The sequence below is a fragment of the Scardinius erythrophthalmus genome, assembly GCF_964197995.2.
Source record: "Scardinius erythrophthalmus genome assembly, chromosome: 21".
Classification (NCBI taxonomy): Eukaryota; Metazoa; Chordata; class Actinopteri; order Cypriniformes; family Leuciscidae; genus Scardinius; species Scardinius erythrophthalmus.
Genome location: NC_138241.1, coordinates 22,511,922 through 22,538,430, shown reverse-complemented (window position 1 = coordinate 22,538,430; position 26,509 = coordinate 22,511,922). Strand labels below are relative to the sequence as shown.

Below are 26,509 nucleotides of genomic sequence, written 5' to 3'. Positions count from 1 at the left end.
CTTCTTTATGTAGTGGTTCCTTAACAATCACAATTATAGACCACGGCATTAATGAATACATACTTCTTTGTGTGCAATTATTGATTTATTTACTTAACACTTGTTCACTAAATGGCTGAAAATGCTCCATTGAACATTATGAGGATGGACCTAATTGGGAGAGTTAACAGAACAGTAAGCATGCTGTCACCTCACTGGGGAGGAATCCATTGTGCCATTCCACATTTCGGGCACATTTCCAAGAGAAATTCAATTATGAGGACATCTCGCCTGCACCATATATTTAAATAAAAGCATAACTATAATCACACAACCGGCATTAATTGGGAAATAATTGCTGCGTCTTTGCACCTGTGCAATGCTAAATTGTTCGTGCTGTATTGGCACATCGACCCATCATATTTGTTTCATGCTCTCTCCCCTATATCAGAGCCATCCGGTCCTGTGTGGCATCAGGGAAAGCTCATTCACATTAACATGTTCTTACCTTAACAAAGATTTTCCCTTAACCAACCCAGATTACTATGCTGTTTTTCTGATTTGGCTGTCTGCACATCCTTTGCCCTAGCGCTACTGTCTAAAAACAGAAGTAATTTGATTTGTTTTGTTATGTTCAATTACCAGCTCTGGGTGTTTTATTCAGCTCTGCCTCTGTGCTCTCCAATTTAACATGTATGGAAATGTATCAGAGAATCAGGCACATAATCAACGTCAGCACACACAAATTATGTGGCAAAAGAAAACCATTTGAGATCTTATCCTCTAAAATGCCGCCAGTCCCACTCTTAAATCAGCTGAGATTGGCTGTATTATGTGGTTGAGGTATTACAATGGTTCAAAATTATTGTTGACAAATGCGATTTAACATCTCACAATCTAAAATCAATCCAGTTTTCTCTCGGATCACCACAAAAGTACACAGATGACTAATAATACACTGTCTGTGTACATATAGACTTGCTGGTTTTTTTTTTGTAGATCTAATCTTTATTATTTACATTATCTTTATATTACGCTGCAGCTTTTTTGACTGACTACTGCAAGAGTTTTCAAACTTTCTGATGCCTATAACCCCCAAATATGATGAAGCCGTTTTTATGAGGGACACCCATCTGGAAATCTAAAAGATGAGAAAAAATGCTTTGTTTAAATAAAATAAAATAAAAATATATACAGTAAAGAAAAACATATATATAAATATATATATAAATATATTAATCTTTTATCTCATTTTATTTATTCTAGGATGGATTTAGTTTTTTATATTGTTAAAACTGTTCGTCAGTGGAATAATTATTACAATTAATCTCAATTAATCTGTTATTGTTGGTGTTTTTAATTAATTACAAATGTATATTATTGCATATTTAATTTATATCTTAAGTTAACTTTGACAGCCCTAATTAAAAGTCTTTTTTTTTTTTTTCTGCGAAAACACTGGGCAAATTAAATTGACAGGATAATTAAATTATCTTTTCCATAATTTAAATTGGGATGTAAACCTTCAGCGATGTTTGCAAACTGCGAATTTTGTGCAGTGGCATCATTGGGGATGTTTGAAAGTTTTGATGACACAAATTTCAATTCATCTGCTGCCATCTCTTTCACACTAAATAAGCCTATTCATCTTAAACAGCACTAAAAAATAATAAAGCACTGGTCGTGGCTTTGAGCAGAGAGGATCTGGTGTCCAGACTAAAGCGTTCTGAGATTAAAGACCTTGAGATGGCAGCTCGGTGGAAAGCGAGGAGTGTGGGTCTGAGGTCAGAGCGGCGTGGGCAACCTGTACACCCTCACTCTGACAGCGTGGAGTGAAACGGGGCCAAACTCCATCAGCTGTCAATCATCAGCTGTGATTTATGAGCGGCCATACTCAAACCATTAGCTCTGCCTCACCACTGGACAGCTCCAAAGGAAACAGAGGCCTACTGTGTTTGTATATGTTAGAATTAGAGGAAGCCGTTATGCTGAATCGTAGATGGGTCGTCTGTGGCTCTCAGTGATCAAACGCTATCGCTGAATTTCTCTTGTTTGCTGATGTATGAGTTTTGGTCTTTTCCTGTTCAGTCACTTTTTATATTTGATTTGTTCTTGGTTGGTGCTTTAATCAATGGTTTGTTGACAGGTCGTTGATGAAGACTTGGCAAGACTTCAGTGGGAATGTTTCTTTTTTTCCTTTTCCTCCCCGAGTGTTGATGGCAGAGGGCTGAGGAGTTTGTATAAAGCAGTGATATGAAACCAGACATGTGGACAGTATCAACATCTTCCATATGCAGAAGTGTTCAGGAGTTATTAAAGACCGCTCAGCCAATGTCAGAAAAAAAAAAAGCAATGTTGTTCCTGCATATCAAGAGTTGCATGAGAATTTAAAAGGATACTATTTCTAGCATCTAGGCACTTCTGAGAGTACAACCGCTGACTGAGAGGCACCATTTCCATTCAAACAGATCTTTGTGGATTTTAGTGGATTTTACTGTAAATACAACATGCACATGTCTAAATTTGGTCAACACAATCGTTTTACACCTACTTTAGATCATTTGCTTTAAGTTGGCATGAAATCCATTATATATTGTCTAAATGCATGTTCTATCATCTATTTTCTAAATTCATGATATTGATCTTATTGTTAACAAATAATCCATGCCTGTTTATTTTATTTTTATTTTTTTATTCTATTTTCTAATCAAAACTCCAGTGAAATGACAGACTTCACTCTGGTGAAGTTTGCTGGAGTTCTCCAATCATTTAGTCTGTTAAAACATTGATTGCAAGCTCACATTCAGATCCAACCACCAACCAGTGGATAGAACTAAGTCCCTGGCCTACTTCTTTTTTTCTTCTTCTATAAGATGTTACACTCAGATGGATGTCGCAATACTAAAGAAAAGATGTCACTATCTCTGCTTCATTGCAACTTTAAACTGGAAATACTGTTATCTACCCACCCTTATGTCGTTCTTTTTTCCCCCTGTTGAGCAAAACATCAGACATGTTTTTTCCATACAATGAAAATGCATCATTGGCCGTCAAGCTCGGTTGCAATTTTGGTTTACACTGGTTAAAAATTTCCGCCTAGGACCTCAGAGAGTAGACATTTTTCCATAATGCCTGATCAAACAAAAACATTTAATAAGTATGAAAAGTGTAACGATGAATCACTTGAACATTTCCATATGGTACAGATTTAGCTAGCAGATTAATTGACTAAAGGTGTGGTCAAATTTACCATTGTTTGGCGAATTTTCGCAGCCGAACTTGAAAAATCCACATGATCTGGAGATTCGCATGAAGGCGAAAGATTTCCATACACAAATTCCGCAACGGGTTCAAGTTGGTCACTCAAATTTACACGTTGACCAACGGAAAGCTGCTTGGTTTGAAAGTGATTTTTGTGTGAGCAACACTATTGACAATAGACAATGGACCTTTTTTGCCTGTGAATTTTCGCCAACATGCTAATAGGACCTAGCCTGGCAAGCCAGACCTACATCAAGATGTTAGGTCTGGCAACTCACCATAGACACGGCTCATTCCGAGGGGCGGGATAAACGGCTGTCTTTCAAATTCCCTCTGCACGCAATAGGACAGCGTTTCAACCAACCAGAGCGTTTTCCCAACAGCGGAGCAAACGTTAGGTGATAGATTCAATTTTTGTATCTGGCCGGCAAAACTACGAACACATCTTCCTTTTTTAAGAATGACTCAAGTGCCATTCTTTGCTCTTTTCTCAAAGAAAAACTTAACTCCAAGTCCTCCAGAGTCGCGGACAAAGCCGATTCGAAAGACCGCTGTTTGCCAGCAGCCGTCATTCTTTGTTTTCAAGTAGCAGCAGGGAACCGTCGCAACTCTGTCGTCATTATGTTAAGCCCGCCCCGCCTACTCTATACACGACGTGATTGGCCTGACCCAATTTAGGTTTTTACAGCTCCAAAAGTCAACGGAGAGTTGCTAGACTACCCTGGCTGCAAAATGCTAGGGTGCGTCTAGATTTCTAGGCTAAATAGGACCACAACTTAACGGCATACTTGCAAAGCCTTTTCTAACTAAAAAAACAACAACAAATTTTTCCGTTTTGTTTATACTGTCCCTTTAAATGAAGTCAAAAACCAACTCTCAAGCAGGAAAAATACATTTGAGACTAATTTATTGCCCTTTCTTCTACACCCAGAGCACCTTGGCCGTTGTCCACAGTCAGTTCCTGATAAACATTGAGTCTCTGTCCGAGTTCTGGTCGGTTCTGGATGAGATAGATGAGCAGACTTGGGTGTTGGAACCAGAAAAACCCACAAAAGCAGACTCCATGAGAAGGATCGCCATCGGTAACATTACATTCATATTACTACATTTGAATCTCATTATTTGCAGATCACCACATTTTCCTGCCATCCATCCAACTATGCCCATCAACAATGATTTCCTGTGATATTAAGCTGCCATATCGCTGTTCTTCCCCAGGAAACAATGTCTCAATAAAGGTACAAATTGACCCCAGACACCCCAAAATGCTGCCGGAGTGCTGTTTGCTCGGGGCTGAGCACGGTAGGCATTTTTCATATCTGCAAATCTCTCTGTTTATCTCCATACAGCTTTTATTACGGTTTCCTGCATGTGAGAGGCAGCTCGTGTGTGAGGAACTCGTGCCTCCCTCTCGTGCTCTTGTTTTTCAATTACCTCCGTACATAAGTGCACATGCTGTAAATGCTTTACTGCATTTAGACAGGACGGCTACAGCTGGAGCGGCCGAGCTGACAGCCCGCAATATGTTTGCGGCGCAATGTGCTTTTAGATTTCGAGTGAGATGGTGCTGGAATGGAGGTCAGTTTGCACTATTTAAGCCGCCGTGATTGTTTCTTTAAATCCAAGGTCATGCTTGGCTGACAATGGCACACAGAACACATTGTCGGTTGCCTAGCAATGTTATTCATTGATATTAAATCCACACTTCAATAGTCAAGACGGTGGCAGTCGCGGACCCTCCGAGCGCGGGGTCAGACAGAAATATTGCTTTTTGCATTTACAAATGACAAACAGAGAGTGCGGCTATCACGTCCCTCCCAGATTGATCTCTCGGGTGGAACAGCCATGATGAGCACGTTTTATTTGAATTATTTGAATATTTCCCTTTCTGTCAGACTGTTTGTCACAGTAGGAAATGTCCTGTTCTTTCGCCCGCACTACTGTGGCATTTCTACGAGAGAATAGAGATTAGAGGTAAGAAATGACGCGGCCGTGCATTGTCTGTCAGCGCTCTGCGATCAGGTGAGGAACGCTGAATGAGAGATGAGGTAGAGTTAATTGAAACTGCTCGGCTACATTAGGGGGGGGTGAGCGCAGTTCTTGCCTTCATATACAACTCTCCCTCGGGCTTGTTTTTGCCATGCAGATTGATTGATATGATTTATGTTGGCATTTTTGTCCCCCAGTGCTTTGCAAACATTATGAAGTCCAGTGTGTATTGCTATTACAAAAACATAAATAAGTGTGTAGGTTTTGATAATGAATAATTGAAGATGTGACAGAACAGATAACAGCTTACTGTAGGGTCATCAACATACCAATACTGTAAAAAAAGAAATAAGTATAAGTATCAACTTTTATTTTACAGTATTAGTTTTTTTTATAGTATTTTTCTTTTCAGCGTTTCATTCTTTCATTTAGCAAGGATCGTTAAATTGCTGTTAAAATGCTGTTCTTTTGAACTTTCTATTCAAAGAATCCTGAAAAAAATGTTTGATGGTTCTGACAGATTGTGTGACACTGAAGATAAAATAACATTTTTAAAAATCTAACCGACCCCCAACATTTGAACCGTTGTGCATATTTGTGGGAACTAAATTATGTCTATACTACTAAAATTATATAAAGACATTGTTCGATTTTTTTAAAATCAACTTAATACTATACTTTTGGCATTTGTTACCACAAATCTGCTAATAATGTTAACTCTTGCTTGTGTCTTTCAGTTGTCACTCCTTTACGGAATAAATTGAATGCCAATATGCATTTATGGTGAGCAAACTTCTTTTCCAATTCATTTTTTCCCAAGGAGGTTGATGATTAATGAGAAATCAAAGTGGATGTTGCATATTTCAATGCAAATTTGCCATTTCATGTGCACGCCGCAGACAGTTTTCAGTTGATGTATGTATTACAGCACAAAATGAATCTGAAACACTGTGGTGAGAATGTTTTTGGACAGTAATCACCGAACTGTATTCATTATACCATCATGACTTGACTGTATGTGTTTAATTAGTGCATGAAGGTCTGATTTCCTCCTCTCCTCATAGGAACCCTGACTGCAGTGTCCTACGGAATATGAAGGATGTGTTGGAGATAGAATTTCCATCGCCTACCACCCACGAAAAATCTGTACGTTGCATATTTTCGTCTCATACACTGCCACTTACAATTAGTTCCACAGCACCATCACATTTGAAGCTTGCAGTGTTCTTTTCTTTTTTTCCACCTCCTTTTCTCTTTGTTTTTATCATCGGGAGAGGTGGGTACGGATTTCCTTTAATTGGGTTGTTTACAGATAAGATCATTACAATAACAAAGGTGGCAGAATATTCAGCACTATCAAGAGCTGTTTAATCATAGCTCCGCCATTTATCTTTTTTCCTGTGTGCTTTTTTTAAGCTTTCTCTCTTTCAGCTCGCAGGTTGAAAGGCCGCAGTGTTTATTCACAGTCTGTACCGCAGATTAATGCTTGACCATCATTAACATTCTGAAGCGAGAAAAGTTTACTTGACCAGATGTTGAAATTTTTATCTTCCGTCCTTTTAATGGATTGCTCAGAAAAAAAGGGGAAAAAAACAACTAATTATCTGAACAGCAATATGCAAACATGGACAGTGGAGGAGAAGAGAGCAGAAGCACAGGAATCGGGGGTGGGGGGGCGTGTAAAGATTCTCTAGCCTGGCTGAGGTGTCTGAGGATTGTGTGAAGTGGGGGTCAAGCACATATAGGGTTGATGAGTCCACCCTGTGGGAACAAATATGAGCTGGCGTGCACCAGCAGGCAGAGTGAATCTCAAATACAAAATTTGAGATCAGACTCAGGGATACAAAATATGAGAAGTGGTGCTTTTCATTTGTTTTTTATAATTCCATAAGAGACTTTCCTGTAATCATTAACTGAAAAATTCTGCCATTATTTACTCACCTTTCATGTGATTCAAAATCGTATGACTTTCTGAGTTACTTCAGTGGAGCACAGCTGGAGACATTTTGATAAATGTACAGTGCTGGTCAGAGTGCTGGAATGGACAACAATTTTATTAATTAAATAATAAAAAAGGGGTTCGTGCAATATGTTTTCTGAAGTCAGTAGCTTCATTATTTACTGAAATTTGGCACATTTATGAGATAAGTACTGCTGATTCATGAAAAAAAATATGTATTTGTTTTGGTTGATCCAATTCACAAAAACTGATCAAATCTCAAGTGATTCAATCATATGTGAACCAGTCACAGTATCACCGAGTCAGTGAGTTGACATGGGATGGATTTCATTTTTCAATCTAATGCTTCTTATTTATTTCTGCTTTACTTAAATTACCTTCCTTTATTTAAATGTAGCTAACAAACACTGCTTACTGGAGGGGAAAGCATCTATCCTCATTCATTGCAATTGCATATAAGAATAACCAGTAGATTTGTAGCCTAGAAATCTCTCCTTTTGTGCTCCAAGGAAAAATAAAAAATCCTTCAGGTTTAAATGTGAGTAAATGATGGAAAAAATGTCTTTGCTGGGAGAACTAAGACTTCATTTTTTTTACTTGAGTTGTACTACCTATGAGCTCATCTAATTTTGTGGTTGTGTACTCAAGAGTTTCAGTGTTGAATGTGGCATCTGCTACTCTTATCGACTTGAGTCAGATATTCCAGATCAGGTCTGCAATGACCCGCGCTGTGGCCAGCCTTTCCATCAAGCGTGTCTTTATGAGGTAAGCAGAACAATCACAAAACAATTTCCTAAAAATGTGCAATTTGTTAGTGTTTGTATGGTATTTAAATCTTTTATTGATTTATTTGTCTTCACAGTGGCTGAGAGGTCTGCCCACCAGTCGCCAAAGTTTCAATATTGTGTTTGGAGAATGTCCTTACTGCAGCAAGGTAATATTCAACTTTTATCACACAAATATAGCAAAGAAAATACCTTTATTTAAATCCACAATTCAGTTTCAATTAAAATATTATTACATTTCTAGTGCTGATTTATAAATCCATTCATATATATTCTTTCAGCCCATCACTGTGAAAATGGTTACAGGAAACGCTTAACAACAGTCTGTTCATTCAGAGTAGTGGTCATGGCGGTCAATGGCGTTACGGCTCCAGTAAAGATAATACCAACAACCAACAACAGTCAATATCGTAACAAGAAGGAAGATCAACATTCTTTTAAAATGCCATTTATTTGACTTTCCAAAACCATCTCTGTGATGGTACCGAGTCAATTCATCTTCCAATCCACAGACATCACTTCCCCAGTGGTCTCCATCATCATCATCATCAGTGTCCTCCCATTGGTTTTGATTCCGGCTGTGTTTCTTGGTGTTGTTCCTCCAGTAGTTGACTTCATTGCTGGGTTCTGCATCGTCGTCATTTAGTTTTCGAGTATGTTTTTGCTGGTTCTTATAGTGACGGTTTTGTTTCCCTCTCATGGTCAACCAGGTCTTTCCCTTGTAAACATCCGCATTCTTCTTTTCCTGTGTTGTTGGAGCAAATTTGATCTTTTCACATTATAAGAACTATAAAGGAGAGGGCTGATATTAGATCTGTTAATACACGTTTGTATCAAACAATAAATATTGCAAAGCATTTTTGTATTTCCTATGACTTTTTGATGCTTTTAAACTTTGATCAATTTGAATCAGTGAATGATTGACTGTGGTCTATTTGTCATTTGGCCTGTGCTCTGCTGTTGGTTTTACTTGTTCGTGTTCCTGTCTGTGTCGTGCTCCTGCTCTTGTTCTAGGATGAACTCTTGGAGAGACGGGCTCATCTTCATCACTGAAGTCCTCATCACTTTCATTAGGCATAGACCTTTGTCTAGTACTTCTTTTAGCAGCCATGTCACCTTTGTTTGGTCTCTGTAAAGATGACACCAACAAATAATTTCAATGAGAGTGTATTAAACCACTGTATGATAACACTATATACTATACCAAGGACTTCCAAATAAGATGATACCTTTGTGAGAGACCCTCTTCCTAATATACTGTATGGCAACTATACTATTGTTCAAAAGTTTGGGTAATGACACATAAATGTTGTTTGTTTGAACTTTCTTTTCATCAAAGAAAAATTTTAAAAAAGTATGCTGGTGTTTTAAAAATATTTTACAAATAATGCAGTCATTTCCACACAATCTTCCAATTTTATTTCTTATGTTATTTTTGTAGTTTGATATTTTAGGTGTTTTAATTTGTGATTTAGCTTTTAGACAGTAAAGTTGTCATTTTTGTTTTTTTTATCAGAAATAATATTTAAAAGTAAAATATAATATAATTTATTGTAAAATAATATATTTTTCAGTAAAACAAAATTGAACAAACCTTTTAAAAATGCACCCCACATCATCTAGCCAACAAGAACCAATATTCCGTTGTTGTTTTTTGAATTATACCTGCTTGTGTGTCTCTCGTTTGGTCTTGCTCGAGCCTTTGTTTGGTGTGAACCCACCCAACTCTTCCTCATCATCTTCCTCAACTGACACCACAGGCTTTGATCTGGCTGGTTTTTTGTCAGTCGTCTTGGGTTGGCTTGCAGCCTGTGGGAGGTTAAGTTAAATTAGATGACAGGAATTTACTTGCTTTCGTCTCTGAGCATTCACGAGAGAGTGAAAGAGCAATAATGCTCCCTCCCTGACCTGGATCCTGAGAGAAGAGGACCTGCCCTGATTAATGACATCTACTTCTCTCCCTAAGGTGGCAACTGTCCAAACTAAATTTGGCCACAGATCACCAGCGAGGTCAGCTGTAGGCAAAATAAACTCCAGGAGTGTTGGAGTGACACGAGGAGCTACTGGCCTCACGCTGCCTGACGTGGTTTCAGGAGAGCTGAGACACGAGGGGGACATTGATGGTGTTGTTTTAGCTTTTATTCAAAGGAACTGAAGCTACATCGACTAGGAGATGAACAGAACCACAGAGAAAAATCCAACTACAAAGAAAAGGGGATCCAAATCTTAATGCCCTTGCTGTTGACACTGATGCTTTCCATGTGTGCTAAAGGTAGGGTGGTCAAGGTCAGAGGAAAAACACTCTGCACACTGCTTTGTAAGAACTCTCCATACGTGTAAAACATTAAATTTATAGAGCAGCCATTTCCTGAGCATCAAAAAAGAACACCAATGTGCTTATTGAAGGAACGATCAATTCCTCTACACTTTGAACTGGCAGCCCCAATCTGGTTTTAGCAACATCAACACACGTTGTCCTGTAGTCTTCCTCAACAGAACCATGACCTAATCCACCTCAGGGAAACACATTCTTAGTTAAACACTAGTCAAGTGCACCAGAGAAGCTCTTACATCCGAGTCAGGAAGTCACATTTTCAAGTCGGAAACAAATAAATAGTAAAAAAAACAATGAATGACAAGATGTTGCGCAACACTGAAACTTGAATTGGAGAATTTTTCATTTAAGGAAACATTGTTAAGATAAATTGATAATCATAATTTCTATAATTGCAACAAGCATAACTTTTTATTAGAGATAAACAAAAAACTTTAAATGATGGTTTGACAAAAGATAAAAAAAGATCTTAAGTCTTAAATTGTGAAGGTTTTATAGGCCTTGAAAAAAAAGATATCCTATTACATTTATATATTTCACTATAATTGGTTAGCTTTCATTTTATGGACGAGGGTGGAACAACACTTAATTTTCCCACAATGTCACTGTTTGCCATTATTACTAGTACACAAGTAAAGGTGCATTCACATTTACCATTGTTCGCCAAATTTCCATGGGCAAAATCCAATGATTTCAATAGGAATGCAGGTGATCTGGAAATCGGGTTCAAGTTGGTAAAGGCAATTTGCCCTTGATCAAAGGAAAGCCACTTGGTTTGAAAGTAACTTCTGTCTGCGCTGTGCTTTCAAACATTTTTACACTATTGGCTATGGACAACTACTGACTGAAATTTTATTGCAGGCAGAATTTTTTAGTTCATTAATGTGCACATATCTTACATTATTTAAATCATCATTTGTATGATTCATGCTTTATTTATAAAACACTTGAAAATGCTATGGTCAATCTAAAACTGTAGAACTGAGATGTTTTCTGCAGGGGATCCACTGTATGCAGAGTGGTTTCAATATCAGGAACACAAGGAGAGTAACTGACACCCTAAGCACTGAGGGTATTTACCAACCCTTCTCCAAATCACACTGAGCCTTCTCTATTGAACCACAGATCAAATTGCTGGACAGCTCCACATAAAAATGAGAGGCAATTCTAACTGCCGATCTTTTGGCCTCTGTAAAATGTGTGTATTCAACAGCCCCAAATTGGGTTGCTCTGGTGTTCGTAAAGTTCAGCGGTTCAAGTTGGCAGTGATCAACTGTGAAGTGATTCCAGAGGAATTAAGGTCTCTCCACTCCAGACCTCTTGAGAGCCAATAAGCCTTTTGGCAAGGTCACCAAAGGTTAACCTACGACACCACGGTCAAGATTCACCAGCTCATTCCATTTAAAGAGGAAAAGTGCCCTTCTTGTCTCTCACCAGTGTAATAGAGTGCAGGAATTCAGTGTGGTGTATTTTACGCAGTTTGATTCTGAATGTGCATATAGACGTTAAAATATAAGTGTCCATGTGATTGCAATAAATAAGAGCGCTTTAATTAAATAGCTCTCTTGTATGGTTTTGACACTGCATTGAGCTGTGGCCCCAGGCTAAGAACCTTCGGTAACTCTGAGTCTGTCACCACTGAGTAAATCTCTTTTTTTTCTCGTCCACATCACTTTGGTCCAACTCCAACGCCGCCAATAGGCCAGTCAGACGGCTCTGAGCAGGAGTGGGAGTCAGTGTAGCTGGGAAAGGGTCAGAAGAGGGTTCCCAAACCTGAGCATCTCCTTCTCTCTCCCAGACAGATAAATCTGCCGCAGCCCACAGGCTGCTCTGAATGCTCCAGCCCCAGCTCATATGGTCTCTATTAAGACTACCGGGCTGCTGTGCCAAAGCATCTCACACTCACCCTTTGTGTGGTTGGCCTGGCCATCTCTAACGCTCTTGGCCTGGAGAGGTCCAATGGGCCCAGCGGCCCGGCCGCTGACAGAATCATTCTGAAGGCCTGGTAGTCTGGCTTTTCATTGTAGCCAAGGTTGTTCACGCTGGACAGGAACCTGGCTATTTCTGCAAGGGGTCAGAAAGAAAGACATCTGAATATGCTAAACTTAAAGGGATAGTTCACAGAAAAAAATAAATTCTGAAGAACATTTCAGTTGCCATTGTTCAAACAGTGAAAGTTAATGGGGTCCAAAACTTTCAAGTATCATGAAATTAATCCATACAACCCAATTGGTATACTGTTATTCTTCCAATGCAACACGAACACTTTGTATGATGATACCGATCACAATTTAAGCCTTTATTCACTTTCAAATCATATCAAAACATTGATACACAAACACAAACCTCAAACATCAAAAAAGTCAAACCTCATTGATTCTCACACGTCACGTGACCAAACGTCATGACGATTGACTTGGACTATACCATTTGTATGATTTAATTCCACACCATCTTAATGTTTTTGACTTTCACAATATGGACAAAACCAGCTGAAACATTCTTCAAAATATCCTCTTTTGTATTCCACAGAAGAAAGAAACGTACAGTACAAGTTTGGAATGACATAAGGGTGAGGAAATGATGACAGAATGTTCATTCTTGGGTGGACTATCCCTTTGATACACAGAAACAATTCTGAAAATCTGATGTTAAGATGTTATCATGTACAGCAGAGGTCCTCACTGTCTGTTCCATGAGACAAAATTACAACAGTAGCACCATTTTACTGTTTCTACAGTTTAAAGTGAACAGCGCGTCAAAACAACACAGCGGTACACACCGCAAGCGCTCAAGGTCATTTATCGTAAGGGTCTTTCGGCACTATATCTTTAACATTTGTATCTAGAACCAAACGCGCTTCATTCAATCCCTATACGTTCCGTGCGCATTGCTTCCCTCCCTGCTAAAGACACTAATTCGCCACATTTAGAGCTGCAGATGACTTGGTTAGTTTAACAACATAGTAGCAAAAACAGTGAACAGCAAAATAGATTCATTCTTTACCTAAAGCACTGCAGAAAATGAGAACTATTGTTTTTATCTGTCATATATATTTGACTCCGACCATTCAAATAAAAAAAGTTTTTTGACAAGTTGCTTTTGTTTTCCCCCATCTACATTTAGCATTATTAATTAGCATATTAAGAGCATTTCATAATAAACGTTATACTGTAATTGGGAAAATAATTTGTAGATGGCAAGGAGGGAAAATAATTTGTAGATGGCAAGGAAAGACAACTAAAACTTTAAAATTACTAGTTAATTTTGTTTTCTGCTAGTGATGACAGGGCGTTCTGATTATTATGTACATTGTTTGTTTGTTTTTAGTAGACACTTATTTTAAGCAAAATGTAAAAATTGTGCAGACACTTCAAGACTTTGCACTCTGCACGACTTCAAGAGGAAAACCCTGAACCCCCATACAGTATATTTTCTGCCACATGGCCATACATGGGTATCTAAATGTAAAAAAGAATAATAGCCTGGAAAAAATAAAATCTGATCTTACCTTTTAATAATCATATCCAATTGGGCTCAACTGATGAATTTGTTTTTCTATGAAAAATTCTCAGACACCACTGTTATGGCTCTGAGGTTCCAATATACTCATCTTTGATGACTATTTAGGATTTTTTGATGTTTTACAAAGTACTTCTGCCACCCAGATGGAAATTTATAACCATTCCAAACAAATATTTTCCGGTGTGAAGGAAATCTAGAGACCGGACCTCTTGGAACTTTAATTGAATACCCTTGATGTTGAGCATACCAAATGTGTCCTTTTTTGGAAACTACACAAGTGAGGGCTACTGTGGAGGTTGACCGTGGTTGAGTATTTGCATAATTTGCAGATAAACACCGACTGAGCTGGTCTGCATGTTTTATGTTGATGCATCCTGCTGTTGACCTAGATGCTTACTGAACACACTCGCAAATGTCCAGCCAAGTGACAACCCATCTGCAGACTTCATTTTCATTCCTAAGGAAACAAAAACCACATCTTCCTAACAAATGGACAGTGGCAGGAGCACAATGTAGAGGGGCCTCTCAGTTCATACGAGAACACAAATGTGTGTCTAATATGGGCACCTTCCATTCTTCACTGTAATAAATATGCTGGATGCAGTGCTACGCCAGTGCGCGTTCTCTTTGTGGCAGCCTGGCTGAATGTATACCACATGCGCAGCCTTGATGCATGTTAGAGGTCTTATCTTTCTGGTCCAGCTGTAGCCAGCCTCTCAAGGTTGGGAGAATAAGGCCTCATCATAATCATAGATCACAAAGCCCCCTTTCAGAAGACGCACGTGCCCTCGCTCCCTGTGGAGGGGGGAAAGATACTGCAGGGACACTAGAATCCGTTGATGAAGGAGAGGCAAGGAGATTGTGCTTGTGGGGATGGCGAGGAATCTAAGTCCCTGCCCCATACCTTGTTGATCAAAGCAAATGGTCTGCACACTCACGTGCACCTACCCATGCTTGAGCCGGACATGGACATCTTCAGGACAGAATCTGGCAGGTTGGACATCAGCCTGTGGTCAAGAGATGATAAAGGTGAAGGTTAAACAGACGTCCTGTTGCAAAAATGCATCTGAAAACACCTCTTTGCTTTCGACTCAGGAATCACACAACATACGTTTAAAATTTCACTATAAAGAACTTGTCGTTCTCTCTTCTAATGATCCACAGATCCTTTTAAAGCTGTGTACTCCACTGCTTAAATTTCCAGACAAGAAAGAAAATGTGTCCTTTTACACATTTTTAGTTTTAATAAAGCAGTTGAGTCAATAATTCAGGCTGAATAAGCACAGAAAGCCTCTGATCAGCAGCCACTGTACACAATTAGACCTTTGGTGAAAAGGGGAACGTACTTGGCCTTGGCCTCCTGGACCTCAGCTGGGTTCCTAAGAGATGAGAGCCAGGGAAGAGTTCCACACTGCCAGTGAAGCAAGCAGTAGCCCAACACCTCCAAGTCTCCTCGTCTGGATGCGGCTGTTGGAGAAAGCGAAGATAAGGAAAAGAAGTTAAGTGTTGGTTAAGAAGAGAGTTAAAACTCTTTGATTGAATGACCCGTCCATTGGCTGCTGAAATATGCCCCTATAAAAAAGGCAAAGAAGGAGGGGGGGGTGATGGAGAGGAGTATTTTGTTTTCTCAGCTGGTGCCCTGGCCTGCCTCACAGGCTAACGGGGCTTTTCTTAGAGGGGCTGAGAGTTGAAAGAGTAGGTCAGTTTCCTCCCACCAGCATCTCTCTCACACTCCCTCCTCCTTCGTCTGGTCTGGCGACTCGTCCAGGAACCTGATCCTGACGGCCTCTGACATGATCCAGACAGCCTGTGGCCCAGCCCGACACTCTCTCCGACGGAGAGCCAAGCAGTAAAACAAAGAAATAAATGTCTGGGCCCAAATAGTTTCCACATGTTTCTGGATTCCGTGGGGTCTCTGCTGGCCTTAAGAGAAGAGCCTGAGAGTGTTTGTATGTGCTCCTTAAACCGCCTCCATCTCCACCTCGGCCGTAACACATTACACAACTGCCATCTAGTGTAAATATCTTTTGCATACTAAAAACTTCTTACAAGGCCACTTCGTCTTTTATTATTCTTACATTTGTTTAATATACAAATAAAGACTCTACCTCTACCCTTGGCTAGGAATCAACACAATTTCCCAAATCAGTTTGATTCTGTTTCACAAGCTCTTTATTTGATTCAAATTTTTATTTGATTAAATTCGATTCCAATATTGAAAAGTGCAGTTCTAATGGTTTTTTTTTATATATATATATATATATATATATATATATATATATATATATATATATATATATATATATATATATATATTCATACATATCTAATTCTGTACATTATACTGGGCAGTGTTTCAGATTGATTCAAATCAGTAACTCATCTTCTTGAACTATCCATTACAAGAACCGGACTCAAAACACCAACCATGGAAATTGTAGCTTTCAAAGGGATAGCGGGCTACACTACACTAAACCGGTTAAGAGTCAATCGTTTCAGAAATCATGCTTCATTTCAGAAATTGGGCTGCACAATGGGTTCTGTATCTTTTTGATTCACTAAAAAGAACGGGCTCATAAGAGTCACTGGTTGCAGGAATCAGGCTACACTTATCACGCTGTATGTTTTTGATTCACTAAAATGAAGCAGCTCACAAAAGTCAGACTACACTGGTCACAATGTATGTTTGTTTTGCGTGCAGCCCATGAGAACAAAACAATAAAAGATGTTTAAAAAAATATTAAAAAAACTCTATGCAACTGTTTTTAACCTTGGAAGCAGAATAGATTAATACTTTTGGAATAAGTACAAGGGGTTTCAGTCTTCAAATAAGCCCAAGAGAGTTCTTTCACACTTGTATAAGCTCAATGGGAATATATCCCAGTCTAGTTTTTACAACACCACATCTGCTTATGAGCACTGAGTGTGAAACGGCCTTACTTCAACCAACTGATCAGTCTTATGCCAACCAGACAGACAGCAGTCACATTTAGTTATGAAATATTCGTTTTGGATCCCAGCTATTAAACCAATTATGAGTTGACTTTAAACTAAGGACCCTCAATGAATTACGTTTGCCTACATTTAAATCTGAATGGGATGGTTTTGTCAGTTTCACTCGTATACGGGAGTTAACCTCCTGTTAAGCCTGTCCATTCATGAAAAGCTCAGACTTCATCAATAAGTGTAAATTAAGGCACATCATTTGTTCGTGCCTAGAGAGTGTATTAACTCAATACTGTAACTGCAGTCCATCTCCTGAGAAATTACTTATTGACTGCATTCATCAAAAGGGAAAATCTCTGCCTAAATCCATGACCATCATTGATCCTGCCATGCCTATTACAGAGTCAGCCTCCCAGCCCGCTAGCCAGCAACACCATTAGGCCACGTATATAGGTTTTCTTTATTTTTCTTCAACCTTGACCAAACTAATTTAGCAAACACACAATTTAATAGAAAGGATTTTAACATCCCTCACAGGTGACCTTGGAAAAATGCCTCTTAAGTGCCATGTAAAAAGGGTACTATGATTAAGGTCCAAAGTGCACAAAATAAGACCATCTCTGTAAACATTTAGTACGACTCTGTAATATGGAGCCGAAAGGGGTGGGCTGCCTGGCCTAGTCCTGACACCGATTCACTTATAAAAAGGCCGACCCACAAGAACGATGCATTCTAGGCTGAGCACAACACCTTCCATCAGATAGAAGCTGTTGTTCATAATGATGGCCTATTGTTATTGTGATTATCCAAAGCGCCATGTCAAACTCTTGAACCTCTCCTCCTGAATTTCAGCCAGCTCAATTCAACCCTACAGGTGATAATTAGGCCTTTAGCAAAGGCTTCAGTGGGACACGAAGTGCCCGTCTCTGCACTCCTCACCATGGTTACAAATCAACATCTACACAGGGTGCCAGGGGCCAAAAGAAAAGAAACACTCTGCAATCTGCATTCATCTACAGGGCAGTCAGTGCTAATGACCTACACAACAGCTGTCAGTGTCCTCCGTCAAGACGTCTAGTGCGGTGATGTCGGCTCGGCTGCGGATTGTTTAATAGAGGCGCAAACAAGGTTTGTCAAATTTACGGCCTCGCTGCTTTGAGTTTAGCTTTGGGAGTGGATCGGGACATTGAACTCCCAAGTTGGTGCGTCAGTGGTTAGGTGTTTTTATAAACTCTCAACTGTTATATCACTTGCCATATGCAGTGTGATTTACAAAGTACAACTGGCCATACATTTACAGAGCAGAAAGACGGAATCAGGACCATATGTCGAATCCTGTACATGAAATGTTAACAAATTGTTTCAGGTAAGAACATGGTCTAAAAGCAGCCAGACCTTGGTCTGAACCGGAGCATGATTTACTTTCTGATGTATCAGACAACATGTTTTACTGGGTCCACGTTATGAGCTACAGAGATTCATGCACTTTTTTCCCCTTTTATATCTAAATAGGAATACACACATGCATTCCCACATATTCATCCTCCACATATAAAACCATCCTAATGATATGAAAACACCATGCTGTTAAAGAAAAATATGGGGGGAGAAGGTTTCAATCCACATACAGTAAAAACCTTTGGTTTGTCATGCCAGGAGTTTTCTAACTTTTTTATGCCACGGATCCCCAAATATGAGAAAAAAAGAAGAAAAAAAAAAGAAGATATATGCAGCTTTATATTTTGATGTATGCAGCCCTATTTATATAAAGTGAGAAAAATAGGCATGATATTATAAAAAAAAAATATATATATTTTTTCCAAAAATAAAATATAATATTTATCAAGTGTATATTTTCTGGAAATAAGGTTGCTAGATCTAAATTTTAGATACCAGCGAAATTTTACAATTCTCGATACCAGTTTCGATCAAACAGCATAATACTAACTAATGTAAGTTAAACAAGTAATAAAAACTCGGTGAGTGTTTTAGCGCAATTTTCTCACCTCATGGGATCACAACACTAAGAGATAGTAAATCTTTTCCTGGATTTTTTTTGTGCGTTCCCGAGATTAGACCTTCCTTAACATAATGCCGAAAACCCGAAGTCTCTAGGTGGTCTGGATGAGGAGTAGATAGAAGTGCAAGATTGGTGCGCACAGACGCACAGAACAGAAATCACGAGTTAACAATCGCAATTTGTCCGGTGGAAAAATTGCGCTAAAAAGGTCGTCAAAATTATTGAAAATAAGTAAACAGTCAATAATACATAAAAAAAAAAGCAAATTACAAAGTATAGGCCAAAGACAATATAAAAAATATACAAATTATTAAAGCTACAAATGTCATTCAGTTTAGAACATTTAGTGATTTTTCTCTTTGTCTTTTGTTCTCTGATTAACATTAATGACACAGACAGCAGCAGATATATTAGGCCTTTGTCACTTTAAGACCTAATGTACGGATCCAATATACTGATAAACATTTTATTTTTCAGAACTGTTTACATTTCACTTAAGACATAACAAACTGGGTTTATGTGAATACTCGCTAAGCCCAGGATTTTGACATACTTTTGCTAGTATTTGACTGTTTAGGTGCACACCCAAAGCTCTAAGTTCATTTTGTTTGTCCGTGTTCCGCTCAGTTTCAGAACGTGCGCACAGAAAGCCACCTGAGGAACAGCAGGAGTTCTCTTTCGTGCTTTTAATATCAAGTATGTCCCATTTTACGAAAGTCAAGTTACATGATTTTACTGAAAGGAACAGAATGAGGCACAATAATTGCTTTATCTCGATGATCTTATTATCATAATCGTTGGAAGCCAAAATGAAAGTCGAAACTCTATTTCAATTAATCGCATAGCCCTAACTCAAACTCTAATAGCATACAATTAAATAAATGTATACATTTAAAATATTATCGTGTTAAACATATTTAATAAATAAATAAACATTAAACTTACAAAACAAACTTTAAAAAATATTTTTTCTGCTGACTGGGCATCTTGTCTTTTCTCCATGTGCTTTCAAAATTAACAGCAACAGAAACATGGCTATTAGCAAGCTTTACCACCGTGTATTCAGTATTGAACTCCTGTAATATCCTATGGACAACACAGGCAGAGATATTGGCTTTGAGTCCCAGTTCAACAAAACATCAAAGCTTTAATTAATAGTAAATGCATACAAAATGCAGGTTATGACTTTGACTAATTATGGATTTCTTGAATTAAGTCTGCCCAAGTAAGCATGGATAGAACAATCAATATCCAATAAAAAGGACTGTACACAATTTACGAGTTAATGTGTTTCCAATAGTGTGACCCAAAGTTAAGGACATGATACAGAAAAGTCCCAGCCACATAAACAGACCCCATTATAAGGTGAGTAATCTGGATAGTGAATTCATACTTTTTGGTGAACCTCTTCCTTTAACGTTAACATGAAATGAAAACTATCCCTATTTACTTCCTTAATGCATGTTCCTGGTCTAATTGTGGCTAATACATTGATTCATGTTATTCCAAAGAAAAATAAAGGGTTGTCTTTGAATTCTTCAATCAAAACACTGATATCACATTTATTTTCCCTTTTTCAATTCCCTACTTTTTTTCTCACTGAATATTCAGTTTCACTTGCAAATACTTCAAATTATGAAAGTAAAATGGGTTGCAAATGGCAATTTATGTTGACTTTAACTGGGAAACAGAGGACCTTTATGCATAATGGAATATGTTTCTATCTCGGTGATACCTCAGCGTGGTTTAAAAGGATAAGATAAATGACAGATTTCACATTACCTACTCCTTTGTGAGCGTCAATGCTTGTATACTCAATGGTGCCATTGTGTCCTTTCTTGGGGTTCTCTTTGTACTCTTTATGCTCTCCATTAGGACAGTATCTGTATGACAGTCCATAGTCAGCCAAGTACACCTGCAAAAGATAAAGTCAGCATAAATCATCCCAAAGACATTTTCTTTCAAACTGAATCTCTCCTACTGTACATGGTATTTTAGTGCAAAGCACAAGGAAATGGGGTCAAGTTATGACAGCAGACTGAGACTTTAATTGATTATACTCCATTATACTTAAGTTCCAAATGTCATCAATGCTGGCTGGCCGTCTTAGTAGACGATCAATGAAAATAATAGAAATTCAAACATGTGCCACGTTTGAGTACACAAAATGAGGTCCCACTTTATATTAGGTGTCTTTAACTACTATGTACTAACAATCATTTGATACAATGCACGTATTGTGTATTGCTATATAATGCAGATAAATGACTGAAAAACGTGAAATTGAGCCATTAACGAAATTTACGTCACGCAGTTACATGATCTTAGAAGTCCAGGCTTATTGTATCAGAGATGTCAGAGAGAACAGCTTTAAAACACAAGCTCTGTCATATTCTGTGATTGTTTCTGAAGAGTGCGAGCCCTCACACATCGTACTGTGTGAAATACAGACTGAACAGAACGTCAAAACATCCCACCGTTGTATGGCCAGATGATACACAAACTATGTTTTTCGGCTGGATAAAGCTAATCAGCTTCTCGCTAGTAAAGTTTCGATGGATGAGGATTGTAATCAAGGTAAAGACATTTGCAGTGACGTACAGGAGTCGTACAGTAGCACGTGCAAGTCTGTTATACTGATGCGGAAACAAACCGTGTATGCGTACGCTCGATGCACTCATCTCTCATTGTATTTATGCATAGACACATTTCAGTACATTCAAGTTGTTTCCACACACATTCAGGATGTTTTTATCTGTCATGCTGTCATATCTGTGTTTAGTAATTCAGAATATATCCATGTACTGAAGTAGGCACATAATGCAGTCAAGGTCAAGGCAGTTGGTTTAGGTTTTTTTTTATTTTTGGCATCTCCATGTGGTCCTGTTCAGTATTGCAACTTGAAAAAACTAAACAAGCTCTAAAAATTTTTAAACAAGCTCTTGATGTTGCACTGTACATTGAATTCTGAAAAGTTTTGTTCTGTAATGGCTTTTTTTCATGGGCGCTTAGTAGTACCCGTATAGTATACTATAATTACACTGTTTACCCTTCCTTTACCCCTTATCCCACCTTTAAACCGGTCCATACCACCAAACCTGTCCCTAACCTTACCCGTATCCCACCTTAATAGCAGCAAAAGTGTTTTGCTATACATCATGAACACAGTTAGTACATTAACTACTATTAGGGGTGTGCCGGTTTCAGAATTGGTGAAGACAGTTATGACGTGAGTCAATGGGGAGGGAGCCGAAAGAAGAAAGCCGCAAGAAAGCCCTTGTCTGTTCTATAAAGGATGCAGCAAAGACATTTAATGCTAATGTATGAGGCATAGGCCTACGCTGAGTTTCATTCATTTACAATGAGATGCGCTCTAGTTTACAATGCAATGCAAGTGAACGCGGCACACCGGCGCCTCCATGTCACGGTTATTATATTGTCATTTGCTTTTTATTTATTAAATACATCCAATTGGTTGATGAAACATTTATTAAAATTAAGATACAATTTGTACAAAACAAAATTCGCTTTAAAGAAAGGCTTTTAACAATAGACCCCTTCAATGTTTGTAAACATCGAACGCCTAGGGTTGGGTGCGCGCGCAGCATGGGGTCAGAAAAATGGTGCGGCTAATAGAATAGACCGGCATATTGTGTCATGGGTATGCACTGTCTTTGCCATCACAGGAACGGGAACAGAACCATAATAAACTTGTTTTAGCTAATGGCGATTGTCTGCCTGATTAGAGTCCTGCACGGGTTCGGACGGGTGACCCGCAAATTTTGCTCAAACCTTGTGAAAAATATCCAACTGTGTCGGGTCGGACACGGGGGAAACACGGGTCTAAACACAGGTTTAAAACAATCACATGCAAACGTAAAAATATATTCATATTTTTAGGAACACGTCTACAAAAATATGCCTGTATTTCAAGTTGATAAAATAATTTAAAATCCACATCAGTTTATTTGTGCCCACGCGCCACGCCCTCCCAGGATCTTTCACTTTTAAAAATGCATCATAACCGCGCGCGCACGACCTGCTTGCAGTCGTCGAGATGGATGCTGAGGAGTTGAAGAGAAGAATAGCTAGTGGAGATTGTAAAGTTGTCGACAGTCATCAAAAATCAAGTCCAGTGTGTGGGAGAAATTTGGAGTTATCTGAAGAAAATATTGTGAACGGCTTATTTGCTGCATGCATTTTCGTGTTGGATAGCCACAAATGTGGATCTTCATCGCTGAGGAACCACGCAGATAACTGTGGTAACAAACCAAAAATTTAACACTGTTAAGTAGGCTATGTGTATTTTTTTTATATAATAAACGGGCCGACAGGGACAATGCTACGATCAAAGATGCTCGTGTTTGTAGTGTTATTGTGTTATTGACAGTTATTGTGACAACAACGGTATAGTTAAGCCCTGGTAAGTAAACAAATGTTTTCTGTAAACTGTAGACTGGTTTAATAGTTAGGTGAAATTCGATATCTGGCATTAATTGTGACCTGTGTCATGCTACTTAGCAGATAGCAGTATCTATCTGAACCGTAGACTGTAAAAAATAGATCTGAACAGATGTCGTCTATTTTTATTTTTTTTTTACGGATGAGATCCTGCAGGAATCCTGAAAAACTTGACTCCACAACTGGTGTGATTTTCACAGTCCACGACGCAACAAGTAGGCATTTTTTCTTGACGAGAAATTCTCTGGTCAACACACAATTCAATGGGATGGAATGAACTTTCTGACCCCGACATGCACACTGCGAACTTAGAATTTTCCTGTGACGTCAACCGTGAAGGGGTCTATGCAATGCAAGTGAACGCGGCACGCTGGCGCCTCAATGTCACGGTTATTATATTGTCTACTATATTTGTATACTCTTTATATACTCTTTTTATTTATTGAATACATGCAATTGGTTGATGAAACATTTATTAAAATTAATTTACAATTTATGCAAAACGAAATTCGCTTTAAAGAAAGGCTTTCTACAAAGAAAAACTTAATGAAGTGGTAAAAATCATGTCTGACGATTTACAAAACAAAACTTGCATTGGTACTTGGCAAAAAATCAAATACAGTTGGAAACGACGTAGACCATTAATGACACAGACTGTTAACAATTGTTTTTAATTAGTGTTTAAACATTCTCTATGATAAAAAATGTTTGTAAAAAATATTTTAATAACACGGTTTTGGCGGATATATAGATCTAATGATGGTGTTCAACTATAACCGTCGGTCTCACGGTTATATACTAACCATCACACCCCTAACTACTATGTACTTAAATGAAAAAATGATAAAAGACACCTAATATAAAGTGTGACCCAAAAAGATAACCAATCATTTAAGATATCCCTTATTGTTTGTGGTAATATGCATAGAAACTCACCTTGCTTGGATCTCTGTGTCCCAATAAGAGATTGGCAGCCTTAATGTCAGCATGGACGTACTCATTGTCATGAATATATTCCAGCACATCCAGCTGTTAAGGGCAAAGTGACAGAGGGGAAGGTTAACATGAATAATTTAGTAACCTCATAATGACCTACAGGCAGATGAGCTGGATGCGAGGCAGCCGGACTCCCAGAAAATGCAACAAAAGCTTACTCAGAAATCCACTTTATTATGTAATACTGTAAATAATGTTGCCTTGTCACACTTACCATGTTCAATCAAACCCTAACTGAGGTTGCATATTCAAGGGTCACAATTATAGTAGGTTTATAAATTGTAGCAATGCAGTTATTGCTTTTGTTAACTGAAATAAAGTTGAAATAAAATAAATACTGAATGAAAAACTTAAAAAAATATGAATGAATACTATAGTAGTACATAAATATTACTAAAATAACACTGGCAAGCAGCTCTAACTAAATGTTGAAAGAAGTTCAGCAGCGTCTCACCATGAGGACACCCAACTGTAGCACGGCAGGCTTCCTCAGCTGTCCACCATTCTCCATTAACACCATTTGCAGGTCTGTGCCCAGCCGATCCATCACCATAAACCTGTACCTATACAACAATATATATAAACCACAACAGTCATATGCATTTCTCATATCACGGTGGTCATATACGGCCCACCCTAGTCAAACTAAAGTTCCATACCGTGTCCCATTATTTTCAGCCAGTCCAGACCCCCAGTAAGTTGGGATCCCCAAAAACTCCTTGTGTTTAGACTTCTTCCATTTGTTCACTGTGATATTAGAGTTTAAAAATGTTTTAGCCATTTTATACATTTGCACTTGATTTATAAACATATAAAGTTATATGTATATGCATCTCTCAAACACTGATAAAGAAGCACTTCCTCCAGCCTAGCTGGAAGGGAAATCTGTCTTGACTGGCTGTGCACCAGATTGACAGGTGGTCAGGGGCCCTTTGGAGAAACCAGCATCATTATCAGCAATTTGGTCACTCTCTCTGAATTAGAGCTCAAACAAGCTGGGATTGCACTAACGACCACAGAGGTGCATGTTTGCTTTGGTTTATTAATTCGCCTAGCCAGGCTGATTTACATCTATAGCCACTTCATCAGTGACATGCACTTCATGTTTGAAAACTCTCAGATGAAGATGAGGGGTCTTCAGTATTTTCATTCAACACTACTCCAAACATGCACATGTTTCTCTACATCCTTTGGCAATAATAAAATCAGTGTTTACAGATGTACAGTCTTACAGATTACAGTGTTTTTTCTTAACAATAGAATTACATTACATAACATGGAGAGAATTTAGGTGGGAAAAAAGAAGAAAAGAAAAGAAAAAGAATCTTACTAGTATCTTGCTTTGCTGCTCGTTGGTAAAATTTTAATTCTGAGAATAAAGGTCCATTTTCATGATATTCCTGAAAATGTATATAGAAATTGTAGACACTTAGTCCATGTACTGGGTGATATCTCATCAAACTGTTTCAATATATTTCTTACCACTTTGATCACAAAATCAGTGTCATCTCGAACAGGGACATTCACATCCCGAGAGGCTGTAAAATGTAAACAAAAAAACAAAAACAAAAAAAGTGAAACGTTTCATCATTTCATGTGAATAAAGTTGTGTGTTCATTATTTTAAACATAAAAAAAAACTACTGTAAACTTGTATTGAAAAAAAAAAAAGAACACCTTTAAATATCATTTTAAAATTCAAGGTGCACTAGCAATATAAATGTTCAGGTCTTTGAACTCTTGTGCCACCATGTCTAATGCCATAGATGAAACTGAAATGATGAAGGCGTTTCACATTTAACACAGAATAAATGTAATGAAAGTCATTACCCAAGTAGATCAGTCCAAAGCCACCTTTTCCAATGATTTTGCCGATGCGCCAATTTTTCTTTTCTGAATCTGTTAAAATGCATCCGTCTGGAAGTGGACGGGCTGCTGTGTATTTCTTTGGAGCCATGATGTTAAATTGTCATGTAAGTTAGAAAGTTTCAGAACGAATAATCCTAATAACTGAAGAGAGCAATGTAAAGTTCCTGCCAAGTCATTCCTGGTTATTTAATGGTTCCTTATTTAACCACTGTTTCACAAACAAACTAGTAATAACAATAACGCCTTCTTATAAAAGCATGTCAACAATCAATAAGAAGTATGTATAATGTTATACAGAGGGAGAATGCTGATAATCAGTTTCAGTTCTTCCAGTCAGTGCAGGATGTTTTCACCGCCACAGACCGCAACTTCCTGAAAGTGATT

The 26,509-nt window shown here is 38.3% G+C and overlaps 2 protein-coding genes across 4 annotated transcripts in view; one reads left to right on the top strand and one right to left on the bottom strand.

The window, feature by feature from the left end:
* Positions 1 to 8,893, top strand: part of fancl (FA complementation group L) — a 17,569-nt gene extending 8,676 nt beyond the window's left edge. The window contains exons 8-14 of the mRNA XM_081351478.1: positions 4,172 to 4,322; positions 4,459 to 4,542; positions 5,967 to 6,012; positions 6,294 to 6,375; positions 7,838 to 7,954; positions 8,052 to 8,123; positions 8,256 to 8,893. Of these exons, the coding sequence (XP_081207604.1) occupies positions 4,172 to 4,322; positions 4,459 to 4,542; positions 5,967 to 6,012; positions 6,294 to 6,375; positions 7,838 to 7,954; positions 8,052 to 8,123; positions 8,256 to 8,291 (588 nt within the window). The 3' untranslated portion in view covers positions 8,292 to 8,893. The remainder of the gene's footprint in view (positions 1 to 4,171; positions 4,323 to 4,458; positions 4,543 to 5,966; positions 6,013 to 6,293; positions 6,376 to 7,837; positions 7,955 to 8,051; positions 8,124 to 8,255) is intronic.
* On the bottom strand, positions 8,149 to 26,509 carry vrk2 (VRK serine/threonine kinase 2). Of its 3 annotated transcripts, none has more exons than XM_081351477.1 (13): positions 26,087 to 26,509; positions 25,740 to 25,795; positions 25,588 to 25,657; positions 24,917 to 25,004; positions 24,712 to 24,820; positions 24,198 to 24,290; positions 20,583 to 20,715; positions 15,181 to 15,301; positions 14,783 to 14,841; positions 12,216 to 12,373; positions 9,640 to 9,783; positions 8,945 to 9,103; positions 8,149 to 8,761 (listed from the first exon to the last, which is right to left on the bottom strand). In XM_081351477.1, the coding sequence occupies exons 1-13, from the start codon at positions 26,211 to 26,213 to the stop codon at positions 8,753 to 8,755; spliced, it is 1,326 nt and encodes a 441-aa protein (XP_081207603.1). In that variant the 5' UTR covers positions 26,214 to 26,509; the 3' UTR covers positions 8,149 to 8,752. The 3 variants fall into 3 exon arrangements, with proteins under 3 accessions (XP_081207603.1, XP_081207601.1, XP_081207602.1); XM_081351475.1 differs by having other exon boundaries at positions 8,153 to 8,719; XM_081351476.1 differs by lacking the exons at positions 14,783 to 14,841; positions 15,181 to 15,301 and having other exon boundaries at positions 8,154 to 8,719; positions 26,087 to 26,505.